Source organism: Gadus chalcogrammus, chromosome 22 (assembly GCF_026213295.1).
Source record: "Gadus chalcogrammus isolate NIFS_2021 chromosome 22, NIFS_Gcha_1.0, whole genome shotgun sequence".
Taxonomy (NCBI): domain Eukaryota; kingdom Metazoa; phylum Chordata; class Actinopteri; order Gadiformes; family Gadidae; genus Gadus; species Gadus chalcogrammus.
In genome coordinates, this window is record NC_079433.1 from 19022897 (window position 1) to 19039844 (window position 16948).

Below are 16948 nucleotides of genomic sequence, written 5' to 3' on the forward strand. Positions count from 1 at the left end.
TTGAGTAAACGCCCATTCACTTTCTAAGGCAAGCGTACCAGTTCTATAGAATTAATAAATTTGTTCTGGTAAGTTAAAGATGTATAGCTTGTTATGAATGATACAACAAAAGTAAATTAGTGTATTGGATACACAGACAGACAGACAGACAGACAGACAGACAGACAGACAGACAGACAGACAGACAGACAGACAGACAGACAGACAGACAGACGTATAGACCCTCTGATAAATTAACCCTTTGACACATTAATGATAATTTTCGACTGATAATAATAAATTGAACTGTATTAAGGCTGTCAGATGTCCAGTGAACGACCACCTGCAGTGCACCCTGGGGATTGCTCCTGTTGGCTTTACAAGAGGTCTGAAAGGAGGCTAGACCTTGACAAGCGGCTCCCTTTGTAACTCTGAAAGGCCCAGATCCCTATCACCGAAATGGGAACCCCTTTCAGTTCCGATAGACCTCACAGCGAAAGAAATGTCAATTAATTCTAAGCACACTGTCCACACAGAAAAAGGGCTAGTTTATATTGTGTACGACTGTGCTGGACTTCGTCATTACCTAAATATTAAATGCCTTGCCCAAAGGCTATATAAAACTATTAGGAAGATGTTTCCAGTCGGTACAGGATACATATATCCTGTAGGCCTATACAGGATATATATACAAATATACCCGTTTGACCCAAACTACAGAAAAGGTCGGTCTGTTAATGGACTACTATTTAAACTCCAGGTTAATCCTGTTAATCAATGGAGAAAGACACTCAGCTCCTATTTGCTATTTCAAAACCAAATTTTAATTTATTTTATCTACTGAGTGGATAACGTGGTTCTCATAACACTCATAACACCCTGACGATCAGCTCCGCGCACATGCTGACAGAGACTCTGCCGTCACATTAGGCTGCTAAGTGAAATAAAACAGAGATTTTATTACATCAGCGCCATCATCATCGTCATCACGGCCAAATTTCAAGCCGCTCGTCCCGCCTTCTTCTCCCGTTAACCGTGGAGCCTCCGGTTCAATACTTCATTGATTGACTGCGAGTGTGACGGAGATAAACTTCAAACCGACGCGAGGAAAGTGAAGTGAAAACAAGTTAGCCAGCGTTAGCTCCGGGCGCTAGCCACGTAGCCTGACAAAAAAACGCACGCACACGCGCGCACACACACACACACACACACACACACACACACACACACACACACACACACACGCACACACGCACACACGCACACACGCACACACACACGCACACACGCACACACACACACACACGCACACACACACACACACACGCACACACGCACACATGCAGACTCGCGCAAGAAGCTCGAGCCCCAGAGCTCCGGGGAGCGAGGACGTAAACGTGGAGCACGAGAGGATGTGGGTATGCTGACAACTGCAAACCGCCGCAGATTAAAGACGCGCAGCAGACAGGCCAGGCAGCCGCTCTGATCCTGCAGTTGTACCAACAACCCTACGAGGAATGTAGCTCGTTCTCTGAGGTAAGACGCAGTGAATAACGCCACGCTAGATTCGTTTTCCGGGGGAAAAGTTTTGAAATGTTTTGAAATGTGGATGCCATTCATTGCGATGTGGGTTACCTGTCAAACTGGTCACTGATGTTGATTTTCTGTTTCACAAAACTTTACTTTTTTGGTGCTAAGAAATAGTCCAGCTGATTTATTGACCTCTAGCGATAGATGCCTGTCTTCTTTTTTAAAGTCACACTGCAACACAACCTGTCAGATTATACGGCTATGTGAGCTCTCCCTGACTTCCTGATTTCAGGCTTCTTTAAACTTGTGTTATCGTGTCGCTTGTTAAAGTAGTAGGCTCAGGTTACTGCTGAGTGACAGTTGAATATCACTCGTTTCAAATTCGTCCAACCTAGTTTGAGATTCGACGTAGCAACTAATCCGGCCGTGCCTAGTAATCGATTCGTATGTGCCGAGCAGTTTGACAGCAGTGACCAGGAGCCATGTGCATGCGTTAAAGGAAGAGCACTCATCAAATAACTGCATCATCTGTTGTAACATCCTGGCCTAGATCTGCCCATCTGCAGGGCATGTCCGCGTTGTGCGGTGTAATGACATTGTACTAACACAACTACCCACACTTCTTTCCAACTTTCAAAGTCATTTCTCATGCAGTACTAAAGACTGCTTCTATCCAGTCTCAATCCCTGAGACATGACAGCATTGCTAAAGGGTTTGATTTGGTCAACCTGTTTGACTGGAGTAGCACTACACCTGTGAAAAAAACCTTTGTGCTGCTGCAGTGTTGTGAGTGGCTTTTCATCCACACCAGAGAAGTCGCGATAAATAACCTGTAATGAATCACGTCTACTCCTCGCAGGATCCACGGCCTCTGGGAGAGTCTTCTGCAGACAATCCCCTATATTCTGCTCTTGCAAAACAGATGCAAATCAAACCATTGTGCACTGTCTTAGTGAAAGCTTGTGTTGTAACCACGGCATGCCACTTTGCCATCATTACTCAACCTTATCCCCTTTTATTTCTTTGCTGGTCTGCCACTTAACCTACCCCTCTAACGCAACCCCCCCCCCCCAAACCTCCTTGGTAAAATCCTGCTCGTTCCACGCTAGCTCTCCCCTCCGACGAGGCTATCAGATTCAGAGGCAAAGAGAGGAAGGTGTGATTCACCAGCAATAAAGGGGGCATTTGTCTGTGGCCCGGGGAGAGACTGTCTCCATTTTGTAACCTCAGGACTCCCTGGTCTTTGGGCTGGCCACGGCCCAGCACCGCAATCAAAGGCCTGTGCTGATGGCTCCTTTTCTTTGGGAGGAGTGAAAGACCTCTAATGGAGTGGAAGCCTCCCTCTGCTTCAGTCCAGGCCATGCTAGGCAGCACACGGCTGGCTCTGAGCCTACACATGTATACTGTGTCTAGGCCAACGCATGCACGTATAGAAAGGCACTTTGCAACCCTTTTTATTGTAAACTGTATTATGTAGGGTTGTTTTATGGAAGGTTTCCCTTTCAACAGTTAATTACTTATTATTTTGTGTGTGTGTGTGTGTGTGTGTGTGTGTGTGTGTGTGTGTGTGTGTGTGTGTGTGTGTGTGTGTGTGTGTGTGTGTGTGGGGCTGAACGATTTTAAGAAAAAATTGAAATTGCGATTTTTCTGGTAGAGATTGCGGTTTCGATTTCAACCACGATTTATTTTCTTTAAATCAAGTTTCAGTATAAATTAATATAACCAATGAATTCCATTAAGGTAATGCAATAATGAAAACTGCTGGCAACAGATTTCAAATGCAAGACTGTTTATTCAAGTACCTAAGAAACAACAACCAAAAAAGTCAATTAAAAAGAGAGCCCTCTTTCTTAAGTAAACTTGCTTCAATGGCTCATCAGCATCAAAATAATTGCACTTTTGTAAAAAAAAAAAAAAAAAAAAAAAAAAAAAAACCCGCAGCTTTGACGATCCCAAAATCGTAATGCTTGAGATCGCGATTTTCGGTCGAAAACGATAGATCGTTCAGCCCTAGGTGTGTGTGTGTGTGTGTGTGTGTGTGTGTGTGGTATAAAACCATGCAAAGTATGCCCTTATCTGCCACCGGTATTGTCATTGGCTATGCAGATTACTAGTATTAGTAGTTTAACTTTATCATTGGAATATTCGTCTAATCAAATCCTTCCCCCTCCATCACATCCCACAAACATTATTTGGGGTAACATTATGCTTGGGAAACGTCATTTCTTTCCTCCCAAAATTCCACCGCGTCTCTTCCCTCTACTATCCACGCTCTCAGATGTGTGCCTCTTGTATGCGACAGCGTTTGTATTAGGGATCGACCGATATATCGGTCGGCCGATATTATCGGCCGATATTCGCGTTTTTTACGTGTATCGGTATCGGCCGATACGCGGCTGATTTTCGCCGATTTTTTTTATTTTTTTTTTATTTATTTTTTTTACTTGTTCTACCTCACCTGTTTTTAATATTTGTTAAATATTGTTCATCTACTTGTTAAAAAAATAAATAAAAATAAAACGGCTCAAGAAAGTCGGTATCGGCGTATCGGCTAAGGCTGATGAAAAAATATCGGTATCGGTATCGGCCCTAAAAAAACGGTATCGGTCGATCCCTAGTTTGTATGTATGTGTAATTACTCTCCGGTACCGATTTCCTGTTTGCACGGCAAACTGCAAGTTGGTAGCCGACACCCAAAGTCAAAACGGGATGATTGATGCATGCACATTAACACTATATCCCTTTTCTAATCTTCCTCATGGACCTAATCCAATTTAATCAGTCCTCGACTCGTGTCATTAGGGGAAAAAACACAACAATTTGAAATAAGCTTTGGAAACATGATCCCAATGATGCAAATAAATGCAATGGCTTTGGAGAACTAAAATACAAAATGAAAATTATGAGTGAAATGGAGAATTTAAAACTCTTATTAACAAGAGACAATTCTTTACATGTTTTTCCAGGATTGTGTACGAGAAGGCACACCAGAGCTTGTTTCTTGTGAATTATTTCAACAATCATGCTGAAATTAGCTTCATTATACCATCCCAACTCCGAGTGCACCTCTTCTAATTGTTGGAAACCAAGCTGAAATGTGCATCCTCGAGGGTTGTATTGAAAGAGGCTTTTAAAGTGTGCTGATCCTAAATAGTTTTGCTGCGATGTGGAGCCCAGCTCTCCTACAGGGGTGGACAGAACCGTGCCTAACGAATGAAATAATTAAAAACTCAAACCTCGGTGGACCCTAGGTGTTGCAATGCATCAGATCACATTAGCCAGTCTCCCGTCGCAGCCACACACTAGCTTGTGATTTCATCAGCACATTACTGTACCGCCAGCTATAATCAAGCCTCATCTGGCTCTCTGGTCTGTCTATATAATGAGCAACTTAATGTGGCCGTGAGCCCTGCGGCGGTATTTATGATGTCAATGTTGATTACCAGCCGTCCGGTGTGTGATGGCTGTAATGAGCCTCATTTATATTACCACACGCTGCTTCCATGGCAAACATTATTGCCCGTAAAATGAATAAACATATATATACATATATATCTAAGTATTAAATCACAATAATGATGATAACAATAATCTTTCGAATATTATTGAACTATAAAGTGTGCCATCTTTTGAAGTTACCACACTATGGGTGATATAGTAGCAGGATGGTCTGGGGGGAGGGTGTCTGACTCTTGGTTTGAACACCTAGGACTGAAGTCTACCTGCAGGCCTCCTTGAGCATTCATGAAATGTATCAGGATTCACTTTGGTCAAGTGTCTTTATGTTACTGTGTGCCTGGTTTAAATATTAATATTGAACTAAATGCTCTTCGGAGCGTGCCCTAATTTGATGTAACTGCAGCATGAGTGTCATGAGGATCCCAATGCTATGCTCCTCTGGGTCTCTCCTTGCCCCTGCAGATGCTCGTGTCCAGCATGGTGCCCTGACCTCCGCCCATCCACTCCCGCTGGGGGCGGCGTCGCCATGAGGGGCCGCTGCTCGCGGAAACTGGGCCTGCTGCCCAAGGCCTTCTTCCTGGTCTGGCTCCTGTGGCTGGCCTACCTCATCATGGCGCGTTCCTCCTCCACCTCCTCCTCCCCCTCCTTGTCGCAGCCCGGCGACGGGGACGACGCCGCCGTGGACCACAGGAGGCTCGCGCGGCAGCTGGAGGACCCGTTGGCGGAGCTCGAGCTGGCCCGGCCGGTGTACAGCAAGCTGCCGGCGGACGCCAACGCGCTGGGGGAGTGGGGCGTGGCCACGCGCCTCAGCCTCAGCCCCGAGGAGAAGAAGCTGGAGCAGGACAGCGTGGAGCGCTACGCCATCAACATCTACACCAGCGACAGGATCTCCCTCCACCGCCACATCCGGGACAGCCGCATGGCCGAGTGAGTTCAGACCTCACACGGGGCAGCCCGGCCCAGGGTGTTCTCTAGTGGTTCGGGTGGTCGGCCTCCCAGCCAGAAAGGTTCTGCGTGTGAACCTCCAATGACGGCAGTCCCCTGTATGTAGAAGTTGGAGCGGGTTGACTGGTAAATAGAAGGTTGCTAGTTCGATTCCCGGCTCGTCCTAGTATCGAGGTGTCCCTGAGCAAGACAACTCACCCTCACTGCTCCTGAAGAGCTGATTGTCGCCTTGCATGGTTGACACCGCCGTTGATGTGTGAATGTTTGCATGAATAGGTGAATGTTGGGCAATATTGTAAAGAGGTTAGAAAAACACTGTATATATGCAGTCCATTTACCATAAGCAGCGATGAGCAAGAGGCCTAACAACCTACCGGCTCTTTATTGGTCACTTGGGATGAAGGCTACTGCTAAATGACTAAATGGTCAGGTGTCGGTACATCCTTCTGTTGTTTATTGATGTGAAACGGGTCAAAATACAAAGTAAGACGGAAATGTGAACACTGTTTGCTGGCTGTCGCCTCTTCATTTGAAATGATAGGCTTCAAATACACAAAGATAAGCCCAAAACACGCTGCCGGTGTCAAAAACACATTTTCTCCTCAGGTGAAGTCAAGCATTCGCAAAGTCCACTCTTGATTCTTGGGTCGACTTGGGCCTGGAGTGACAGTGCATAAGAGGGCTTGTTCCTGGGCCGCGGGGAGTGTGGGGCTCCAGAAAGGTTTCTTTGAGATCTGAGCCTGTTGGCAGCGCCCCTTGTCAGCCCTGCTCGGTGATGTTTACTGACACCCAGTATGATAATGTATTTTATCCCCACTTACTCCTACACCAGAAGCAAACCAACAGCTCCCCCTCCTCTGAGCTCGGCGTAATGAAAGCAAGACCCGCCGCCATTGGTCCCCATCGTGAGAACTGTCTTCTAGAATCAAGAGGATGCTGTTTCTTTGTTGTTTCTCCTTTGCTGTAGAGAGTCTCTGTGGAGGCTGGCCAAGGCGAGCTGCTCCTAGTGTTTACCCAGAATGTCGTTTGTGCAGACTATTGCAACGGCACGCTAACTCACACTCCCAAAGTAGCGGCCTGATGCGCGGAGGCGTGAACACAAACAACAACCTCCTGTCTGTGCAATGCCGCTGCTAAGTTGGATCTGTTGCAGAAGAGAAAGCAAGGGATGACTATTTATTATTTTTTTCGTCAAATTTTGACATTTTGCCGTTTTAGAACTTGTAATGTGGTATGATTAAACTCTTATAGCAGAGTCGTAAGAACACTGGCCAATCCTCTGCTTGGCGAAGTAGCAGATGGAGATTTAGATTTGAGAGGTCATGCTCATCTTATGTTTACACCCTACGTGTTTTTAAGGTGACTGTCTTGTAATTCGTGTTGAAATCTAGACCACCTGTATAAACAGCACACGTCGAAATGCAATGCAACATTTTCAGATGGTATCTAGTCACCAGGTGGTATTTTATCTGGCTGATAAGATGCTTTGATTTTCTCCTATTTTTCTTTCTTTCTCTCTTTCTTTTCTCCTGGGCCTTGGGAAACTACCTGGAATGTTGTACGGTTGTTGGTGGTTCTGAAAATAAATAAATATCAGACCATCCAAGATGCATTTCTGACAAGAGCTGGCCTGCCCACTCTCAGGCCAGAGAAACCTTTACCTTCCCTGTTCAAATGTGTTTGTTGTGGTTGCTGCTGTTAACTTCCAACAGTTGCAACAAGCTGTGATTTGAATCGTTCAAAGTGAAGGATTAACTGTAGCCCGCTTGGTGGTTCCTGCACTAGAGCGTAACGCTGTCGGGTTTGTCAGAGGCAGACGCGGTTAGATTTTGTGAATTCTGCAGACACAATGTTATGTCTCGTCTGTCCTAGCTTTTCTTTTACACTTCCGCCGTTTGCCTAGTCAAGGAAAGAGTAGCTTTCGCTTTTGCTCATTTATCCCCCCCTCCCCATTGTCCGTTGGCTCAGACTCTCTATTTGCATTTCCCTGCGTTCCTGCGCTCCCTCTCCCCTCTCCAAGAGCACTGCATCACTTTGTGGCTTACTGGTGCAACGCCCCCCCGTCCCCCCCCCCCCGTCCTCCCTGAGCTCCATATTCCTCTGTCCTCGATGTCCCTGTTGCCCCCCCAACTGTAACCAAACCCACAGTTCACAACCTTTTCATATGCAAACAAGCTCCAAAGATATTTATTTGTTGTTTTCATTCGGAAACAATTAAAAGAGATCCCCGCTACATCGGTCACTCAAACATGATTCATGAACGATTCCTCTCATTGCTCTTGAGCCGTTAGCCGATGAGACTGGACCCCGCCAAGTCCTACCGGGTGCACCCCTTTTGTCCGGGTTGGCACAGACACTAACCCCCCCCCCTCCTCACTGTATCCCTCCCTCGGTCTCTCTCGCCCATGCAGTTGCCGTGCCAAGAAGTACGACTACCGGTCGCTGCCCACCACCTCGGTGGTCATTGCCTTCTACAACGAGGCGTGGTCCACCCTGCTGAGGACGGTGCACAGCGTGCTGGAGACGTCCCCCGCCACCCTGCTGAGGGAGGTCATCCTGGTGGACGACTTCAGCGACAGGGGTAGGGCTATGGTCCGGCTGACGTGCACACACACACACACGCACGCACGCACGCACGCACGCACGCACGCACGCACACACACACATGCACACAAACAAACACACACACACACATGCACAGACACATGCACAGACTCATGCACACACGCACACGCACGTGCACATGAGCATGACGTGAAGAAGTACTTGTGGTTTGTTTGTGAAGTGTGTGTGCTTTCTTTGTTTGGAAAACGATAATCGCCGAGTCAGTGGTGACAGGAGGGAAGTGTGTGTCTGTGTCTATGTGTGCAAGGATAAGAAACAAGCCTGCTCGAGCTCAAAATCACCTCCATGTAGAACACTAAAACAAAGGGCCAGTTGTCAGGTGGATTGATCAGACCCGACCAGTGATGTGACCAGTGAGCCTACTTCAGGTTATATTATAGGTTATATTATACATGTCTTTGAACAGACAGACTGACAGAAGGCTATGGTAAGGATGTACTTAAGGCCGAGATGATTCATATAATCAGAGTTTTGACAATGTGTAACTGTCTTTTCTGTTCCTCAGTTATTTGGCTAGTTATAGGGCAATCAAAATAATAGATCAGACTCTCTCCCTCCAAAAAACACTAAATTTTGTTTGCAATAATTAAAGGGATACACTTTTGAGTTTATGTTCTCTGTCAACAGGCAGTTTTGTTTATTGTTTGGCCGTTGTGGTGTCATTAAGTTTGGTCAAAGGTATCCTGCTGTCTCTTTTGCATAAAACATGTGTGTTTGATCGTAGTGTTTTCTCACTGTGCTTGTGTGTTGCATTTTTATTAATTCACACACACAAAGAGCCGAGCTTATGACTGTCATATACACGTAATTATTAACACTACTAATGATACCTCCTCCATTGTTGTAGCATCCCAATGTGGATCCAAGGGTTTGGACATGCTGCCAATGAGTCAGTAATGTCTGTCTTAGACATTACTGATTTAGCTCATTGTGCGCTGACCTCCTGTGACATCATTTCCTGTCCCCTGACCAAGTGGAATGTTGGACACGTCTTTTTTCAACTGTTTGGCCTATTTGAGAGAGAGAGAGAGAGAGAGAGAATTTGTAATTTAATTGTATTGCATCTATTCCTCTTTGACCGAGCGAGACTGAGACCGACCCAGTTCTGAACAAAGCACAAAACAATGCTTTACAAAACTGTCTCTTGGTCGTGTGTGGCCAGTAGAACAAAGGCCATACATTGTATTGAAACTGGCTCCACAGAAGTATTTACAAAGGGTACAGGTTTTTCAAGACACTATTCATTAACTTTGAAATACGGGTTTGACAATTAGTTTTGTTTCTCTCTGTTGTTGCAGGCTATCTCAAAGCTCAGTTGGAGGAGTACATGAGTAAGCTGGCGCGCGTGCGGCTCATACGAACCAACAAGAGGGAGGGGCTGGTACGTGCGCGACTCATCGGCGCCACCTACGCCACCGGGGATGTACTGACCTTCCTGGACTGCCACTGCGAGTGCATCCCCGGGTGGATCGAACCACTCCTGGAGAGGTGACGGTGGGGGGGGGGGGGGTTCAATTGCATGGCTGAACCTAGACTATACTATACTCTGTGGCGTTTGAATGCCATGAAGTTATATAAAACTATATGGTAAGGGTACCATTCTGAAACGTATGCATTCATCCACTCTGTCATTACAGTAAATGATATAATGACATGTTACTATAAACGGCTTGAATGTTTACAATCCTAGTGGCTGTAGGACAGTTGGGCTTGAATGTCTGACTTCAACGACCTCAGAAGTGTCGCCGATTGCCAGGGAATCAAAACTCTTAACCTTGCATCCTTATCTTTTGGCAGAAAACAAGGAAACTCGGCAGCCATATGCAAAGCCGTCCTCAAATCCATCTCCTTTAATCACCTCCGTGGGAGGAAATGGAGATTATTCAGCGTACTCTATGAATCCCATTTTGAGGACATGGTTTCTGTCACCTTGTCCTCCCACCCGACTGTGGATTTGGAATGCCGCCATTCTTATCAACGGCTCTGGTTTTTTGAAACCTCCAGGATCGGCCAGAACCAGAGCACCATTGTGTGCCCGGTGATCGACACCATCGACTGGAACACCTTTGAGTTCTACATGCAGACGGACGAGCCCATGATCGGGGGCTTTGACTGGCGGCTTACCTTCCAGTGGCACGCCGTGCCAGAGGTGGAGCGCAAGAGACGCACGTCCCACATCGACCCCATCAGGTGACCTCCCCCTCACCAACACCAACATGTATATGTACATGTTGTATATATTTACATTTAGGGGATTTTGCTGACACTTTTATCCAAAGCAACTAACAACCATTCATCCACGCACTCGAACCAGCAGCATTTGGGTTACCAGTCAACCCGCTGTAACTGCTGAGCTACTGTCGCCCTCCGTATATGCACATGAGAAACATGCTCGCAGGCACATGAACATGTATAATCCCACTTAGAAGGACATCTAAAGGCTTGCTATGGCGCCTGGAACGGTGAAGTCCAGGCGGGTTTGCGTCGTGGCCTTAATAACAAACACTGGGTTTGAACTCCAGCCGCAGCCCTTCCCGCCTCTGGGGACTGGTCAGTGATTGTTGTGTGTGTGTCCGTGCAGGTCGCCCACCATGGCCGGCGGGCTGTTTGCAGTGAGCAAGGCCTACTTTGAGTACCTGGGGACCTACGACATGGGCATGGAGACATGGGGAGGGGAGAACCTGGAGCTCTCCTTCAGGGTCGGTTTCATTTGTTGCCTTTAACGGTTCATTAGAAAGACTGTTTTTCTTAATAATGTGTTGAAATTAAGAAAAAGGAAAACCACTATTTTTAATCTAATACATTTGCTTGAATGTTCTACTTTTCCTTATTTTTTTCACTTAAAAAAAGAATTGTCTTCATTACCGAAAGATGGATTAAGGAAGCAATATTATAGTCGTTAATTTCTGTTTACTGATCTTGAAAATCAAATTCAAAAAATACTTTTCAGCAGGCCTGTTAGACAATATTGTCTTTATAGGCGAGCTAATATTAGCAAAGTAAATGCATGTGGCTTAACTTCCCTGCGCTGGCATCCGTCATGCTCTGTGCTGCCAGTGCGGTTCATCTGTTGACCTTGCTTCCATGTTGATTGGGTCGTTCCGACACCTAACAGGAACAGGTCTGTCCATCAAACGTTCACCTGAACCCTCACCTGAAGCAGGCAGATGGGATTGTTCTGGACGGGGGATGTGACAAGGACACGCGCGGGATCCCTGTCACATCGCCGCGGGCAACCCTATCTGCTTCCTGCGGATGGCCAGTTCCATGTTGTGACACTGTGTGACACTGTTAGCGCAATTGCTTTGATCACATTGTGCCGGACCATGTATGTGTGTGTGTGTGTGTGTGTGTGTGTGTGTGTGTGTGTGTGTGTGTGTGTGTGTGTGTGTGTGTGTGTGTGTGTGTGTGTGTGTGTGTGTGTGTGTGTGTGTGTGTGTGTGTGTGTGTGTGTGTGTGTGTGTGTGTGTGGTCATTTTGCGTGATTGAATGAGGTTAGGCATTGTGTCTGCATGATGGATTGTGTTGGTGTGTGCGCTTGCATCTGCTTGTTTATGGTTACGTTGTATTGATGAATGGCTAGTCCTGTCACTGATGCATCACTGTGACAGTTGGACATCCAACACCCCTGTCCTAAGCTTTGACCTATGTTTAATTTAGGTGATTGGGGCACATCCGTGTTCCGCTTAATCTAAAGAGAGCACAGATAGATCAAGATCAACACTCATGACCACATGTCATGGCTCCCCCCCTGACAGGTGTGGCAGTGTGGGGGCTCGTTGGAGATCCACCCCTGCTCCCACGTGGGCCACGTCTTCCCCAAGAAGGCCCCCTACGCCAGGCCCAACTTCCTCCAGAACACGGTGCGCGCCGCTGAGGTCTGGATGGACTCCTACAAAGAGCACTTCTACAACAGGAACCCGCCCGCCAAGAAGGTGAGGGAACCACAACAATCGTCTTTTAAACTCTCCATTTCCAATCCTCAAACTATCTATGGATCCACGACGGGAAATGGTGGAAAAAAATGTAGGTTCTAATTCTGCCACTTACTTTCTTAACTTAGCCTTAAACAATAAATTTTGCTTAATTACAATAGTGTATTGTCACCTAATTGTCATGTATGATTTCAAAACAAATCACACATGACAATAATACGTAGTGCAACCTGACATGATATTTGAACTGACAATAAGCGGGGCGAAGTACATTCTCTCCCCTCGTCTGTGAATTGTCACCTTGCTACGTTATCCGTCGGTTCCGCCATCCATCACGCTGGAGCTAGACGTAGCTCTGAGCCAGGCTGACATTAGCTGCCACTAGAGCCTCTGGGCACTGGCGCCAGCGGCTTAGAGCTAATGCGTTAACACCACCAACCTCACCTGAGGAGCCTCGCGCCGCAAGATGCTTCATGGGATCGGATTGAACCGTCCCAGCGGTAATACCCGATGAAACACTGCCTTTGTGATTGGTGTGTGTGGGTGTTTTTCTGTGTGCATGTGCGTGTTTTGTATACACAACCATTGTCCTCTCGGGTTTAGAGTGTTGCCATCAAACTTTCATGTATCTCATGTTTCGCCACAAGTGAGGAGAGAGAAAAGGGCCGCATTATTATTCATGCAGAGGACGGTCGGTAGCTTTGATCAAACTATAAACTATCCGGAGGGAGGGTGTTGAGTGTCGAGCTACCAGACAGGAGGACACTGAGTCTTTCAGTGTGTTTATTAAAATAACTTGCCAACCTACAAGCATCCTCCCCACACGTGGAACACACTGCATTCAGGCAGCGGCGTCGGTGTCTTCACAGCAAGTAACCAAATAGAGTATATAGTATATTTAGTATAATAGAGTTATAAATCCGTCATTTTAATATATTTGACCTTTGTCCGCTTCAGCAACTGTTTCAACAAAAGAGGAGGCGAGAATTTTGCCGAGATTCTGGAGCCATTGTTCCCTTTGATCGAGGTCATCGCCTCAGAGAATTCTGGAGAAGCGCCTGATTTAGTTTCTTAATGAATCAGACTCTAGTCTGGTGCTGAACGATTTCCTCAGAAGGGATGTTTGATTTGTATCCCGGGGGCATACTGTGACACGATTCTACCTACGGGTAGCATGAGATTAAATGAGCGTGCGTGAATGCTTTGAAGTGGGTCTGCTTATGGGTGGAGCCCAGCGCACCTCTTGTGTAAACACTGCTCTGTGTACTCTCAGCCCTTGCCAATCACCATATGACGTATTTACAGATAAGGCGTGTTGATAAACGGCAATGTTCTGGAGAGTTTTGACGCAGATTGCGTCCAACACTCACGCAGCATTTAATGTTCAAATAAGAACACACCCCTTCCACCCAGGATGTGGTTGAACGTTGACCATTTCTCCGTGTACAGTGTCAACCCTCAACATGGCCGGAAAAAACCTTACAGATTCAGAATGTGGTGTTCATCGCCGCCCGAGAACAAGCCGTCATGAAATCGTTATTCTGTGACGTGCATCCAACCCAATCCAATCCATCTCATCTTGACCGCATCCGACCCTTCTCCCCCCCCCCCCATCTCTTCCTCCCTCCGGCATCGGTCTGCAGGAATCTTACGGGGACATCTCCCATCGGGTGCTGCTAAGGCAACGGCTGAAGTGCAACAGCTTCGACTGGTACCTGAAGAACATCTACCCCGACCTTCACGTCCCCGAGGACCGCGCCGGCTGGAACGGCGCTGTGAGTGCTGGACCTGTTAAAAGCCGATATACCATTATTTATCTTTAATGACCCCTCCCCTTGTACATTATCAGCGCCTTTAACACACCTCTTCAGACAAGAGAGGTGGTAAAATGCAAGCGCTCTTTCCCTTTGGTGAATAGACCTGACTGTTGTTTTGTTGTTTTGTTTCTTCTCAAAGTCTTTGCCCAATCGCCGCCTATAATGATGCAGATTTGTAGTAGTCACTTGTATTCACTTAGCTCGAGGAAGGTATGGTGGACTAATGGTTTTCCCACTCTTCCCTGCCACCAGATTCGTAACGGTGGAATCACGTCCGAGTGTCTGGACTACAACTCTCCGGATCACAATCCCACCGGAGCCCACATCTCCCTGTTCGGCTGCCACGGCCAGGGCGGCAACCAGGCACGTTTCCACTCTGTGTTTCCGCTGAACTTTCACTACTTTCACTTTCTCCATCTCCTCTGTACTCGTGTTTTTGTATTCCATTATTTTGGTAGTTGTACAATCTTTCCCTTGTGCAGCAAGACATGTCTGGCCCCCTGAGTATTGCTGCCATAGTTGATAGCCGTCAGAAGATTGTTCACCCTTCCAGCGATACTGGAATTTAATGAAGGGAACAGCGATGTGTTTGTATGCCCCAGATATCTATCTGGGAAAACTATTGATTGACATTTCTTAAAAAACTATTTATTTCAAGCGGCATTAACTGTGTCTACTTCCACGGATGGTGGATTCTACATTTATCCACCCTGACTCGCGCACAAGTGCACTTCAAGTAATTGTTGGCTAGGGTTCATATTGGAGAACAAGCAATTGGCATTCTAGGAGACTTCGAGATGTTCAGCATCAGGTGTCCACGTGGAAGAAACATCAATGTTTCCAGGGCACTCCTCTCCTGAGTCCTGCTTCCCCTCCCCCTCCCCTTCCTCCCTCCCCCTCCCCTTCCTCCCTCCCCCGCCCCTCCCTCCCTCCACCCCGGCCCCGGCTGGCATGAGAAACGGGTTGCATTCTAAAAAGGTACATGAGCCATGCAGCAGAAAGAGTGATCCAGGCCAGTGGAAATAGGGTCAAAGCCTGACCAGACGCAGGCTGGGCTCCCAGTGGCCCCCATGGCCATAAGAGGGAGGGCCAGGCACCCTGGATGCTCATTGGCTCATGTACAGTAGGATAGGGATGGGGGAAGGATGAGGACTGATCACCAATGCTCTTTTGAAAGGGCAGACCCGGGCGGCTGGGGCACCTTCTTGTCCCAACAGGCCCCCCCCCCCTGATATAGGGAGGGAACCCATGCTCCGGAAGTAGGGTCTACATGAAGAGCAGGGATTAAAGCAGGCAGAGCTATTTCAGTCGACCAAAACTAATTTCGGAATAGTGGTTCAAGGTGGCAAAGGTAACTGTGTGTGTGTGTGTGTTAATCCTGTCCTCCACTCTAGTACTTTGAATACACGTCTGAGAAGGAGATCCGCTTCAACTCGGTGACTGAGCTTTGTGCTGAGGTCCCTGAGGGGCAGACCTACCTGGGGATGAGGCACTGCCCACACGACCGGGAGACCAAGCCCCCCTCCTCCATCTGGGAGTTCCGAGACGTAAGCAGCACCCGACAGCGCCTTCACTTTCCCCTCTGCAGCCTCGTCTGCGGCCTCACCAGCCGGCCTGCTATTCATTTCTCACTGGATGAGGATGATTAATTAATCATGTCCACGAATCCGAGCTGGTAGTGTCTCAAACGTGCGCACATAACACACTGATTCCTATCCCTTCTCTGCACTCTGTCCCGGTAGTTTCAAGGAACCTGCTAGTGTAGCATTGCAGTATTGATCGGATGCTTGGCTTGTACCAGACTTCTAAATCGCTTTGGATTAACGTGTCTGCTAATGCTAATCCCGTACCTAGCTGTCTTAATATGTCTGCACAATGTTGATTTTAAACTTTTATAGACGTTTTCTTTTGCAATTTACTATTGCTTACCGAGTTTGTGTTTGACAATAACACACTTAAAGATCCCCGCCTCCAGCGACACAATTGGTCGAAACAAATACTAAGTTAAAGAAAACTAAACACTAGTTCAAACACACACAGACACACACACGCAGACACACAGACACGCAGACACACAGACACAGCCGATGTGCTACCCCTGACCGGAGCTGTGGCCCTCTCTCACAGGACGGGACCCTCTACCACCCCCACTCAGACATGTGTGTGACGGCGTACCGTGCGCCAGAGGGCCGCACCGACGCCCAGATGCGGCACTGCAGCGCCGAAGACAAGCACCAGCAGTGGAAGTTTGAGTTGTAGTAAACGGTGAACCCCAAACCATAAAGAGGATGAGCCACACCCCACGGTGACCTTTGAACTCTGAAATGCAGTTATGGTCCCCCCCCCCCCCCCCCCCCCTCAAGGCAGACGTGTCGCCCCAGCGATCCGTCCCACTTTTCTAGGTATAAACACTCCAGCTCCCACCCAGACGGAGCAGAACCGTTCGCTTTGAGCCGGTTGCGGTTCCGCCAGTGGCCTTCACGGACGGTTGGGTGGAAGAGCGTTGGGGACTGAGGTCTCATGAGGGGGACAGCCTGAAACCCCCGACTCCTTCAGTTTATGCCCGAACCGCCACCAGCTGTCGTTCAAGTGCCTCCATAACGAATCAACAAGTACACTGCCTGTCCATTGTCATACTGTGCGAGCGAGGTGAGGCTC

At 47.5% G+C, this 16948-nt stretch overlaps 1 protein-coding gene across 1 annotated transcript; it reads left to right on the plus strand.

Annotated features, from left to right (window-relative positions):
- Window positions 1–1267: 1267 nt before the first annotated feature.
- poc1bl (POC1 centriolar protein homolog B (Chlamydomonas), like) lies at window positions 1268–16629 on the plus strand. Its single transcript, XM_056583116.1, has 11 exons — window positions 1268–1515; window positions 5431–5895; window positions 8325–8494; window positions 9837–10026; window positions 10543–10728; window positions 11120–11237; window positions 12297–12473; window positions 14117–14248; window positions 14543–14653; window positions 15685–15837; window positions 16418–16629. Exons 2-11 carry the CDS (start codon window positions 5495–5497, stop codon window positions 16547–16549), a joined length of 1770 nt encoding a protein of 589 aa, XP_056439091.1. The 5' UTR covers window positions 1268–1515; window positions 5431–5494; the 3' UTR covers window positions 16550–16629.
- The last annotated feature ends 319 nt before the right edge of the window (window positions 16630–16948 follow it).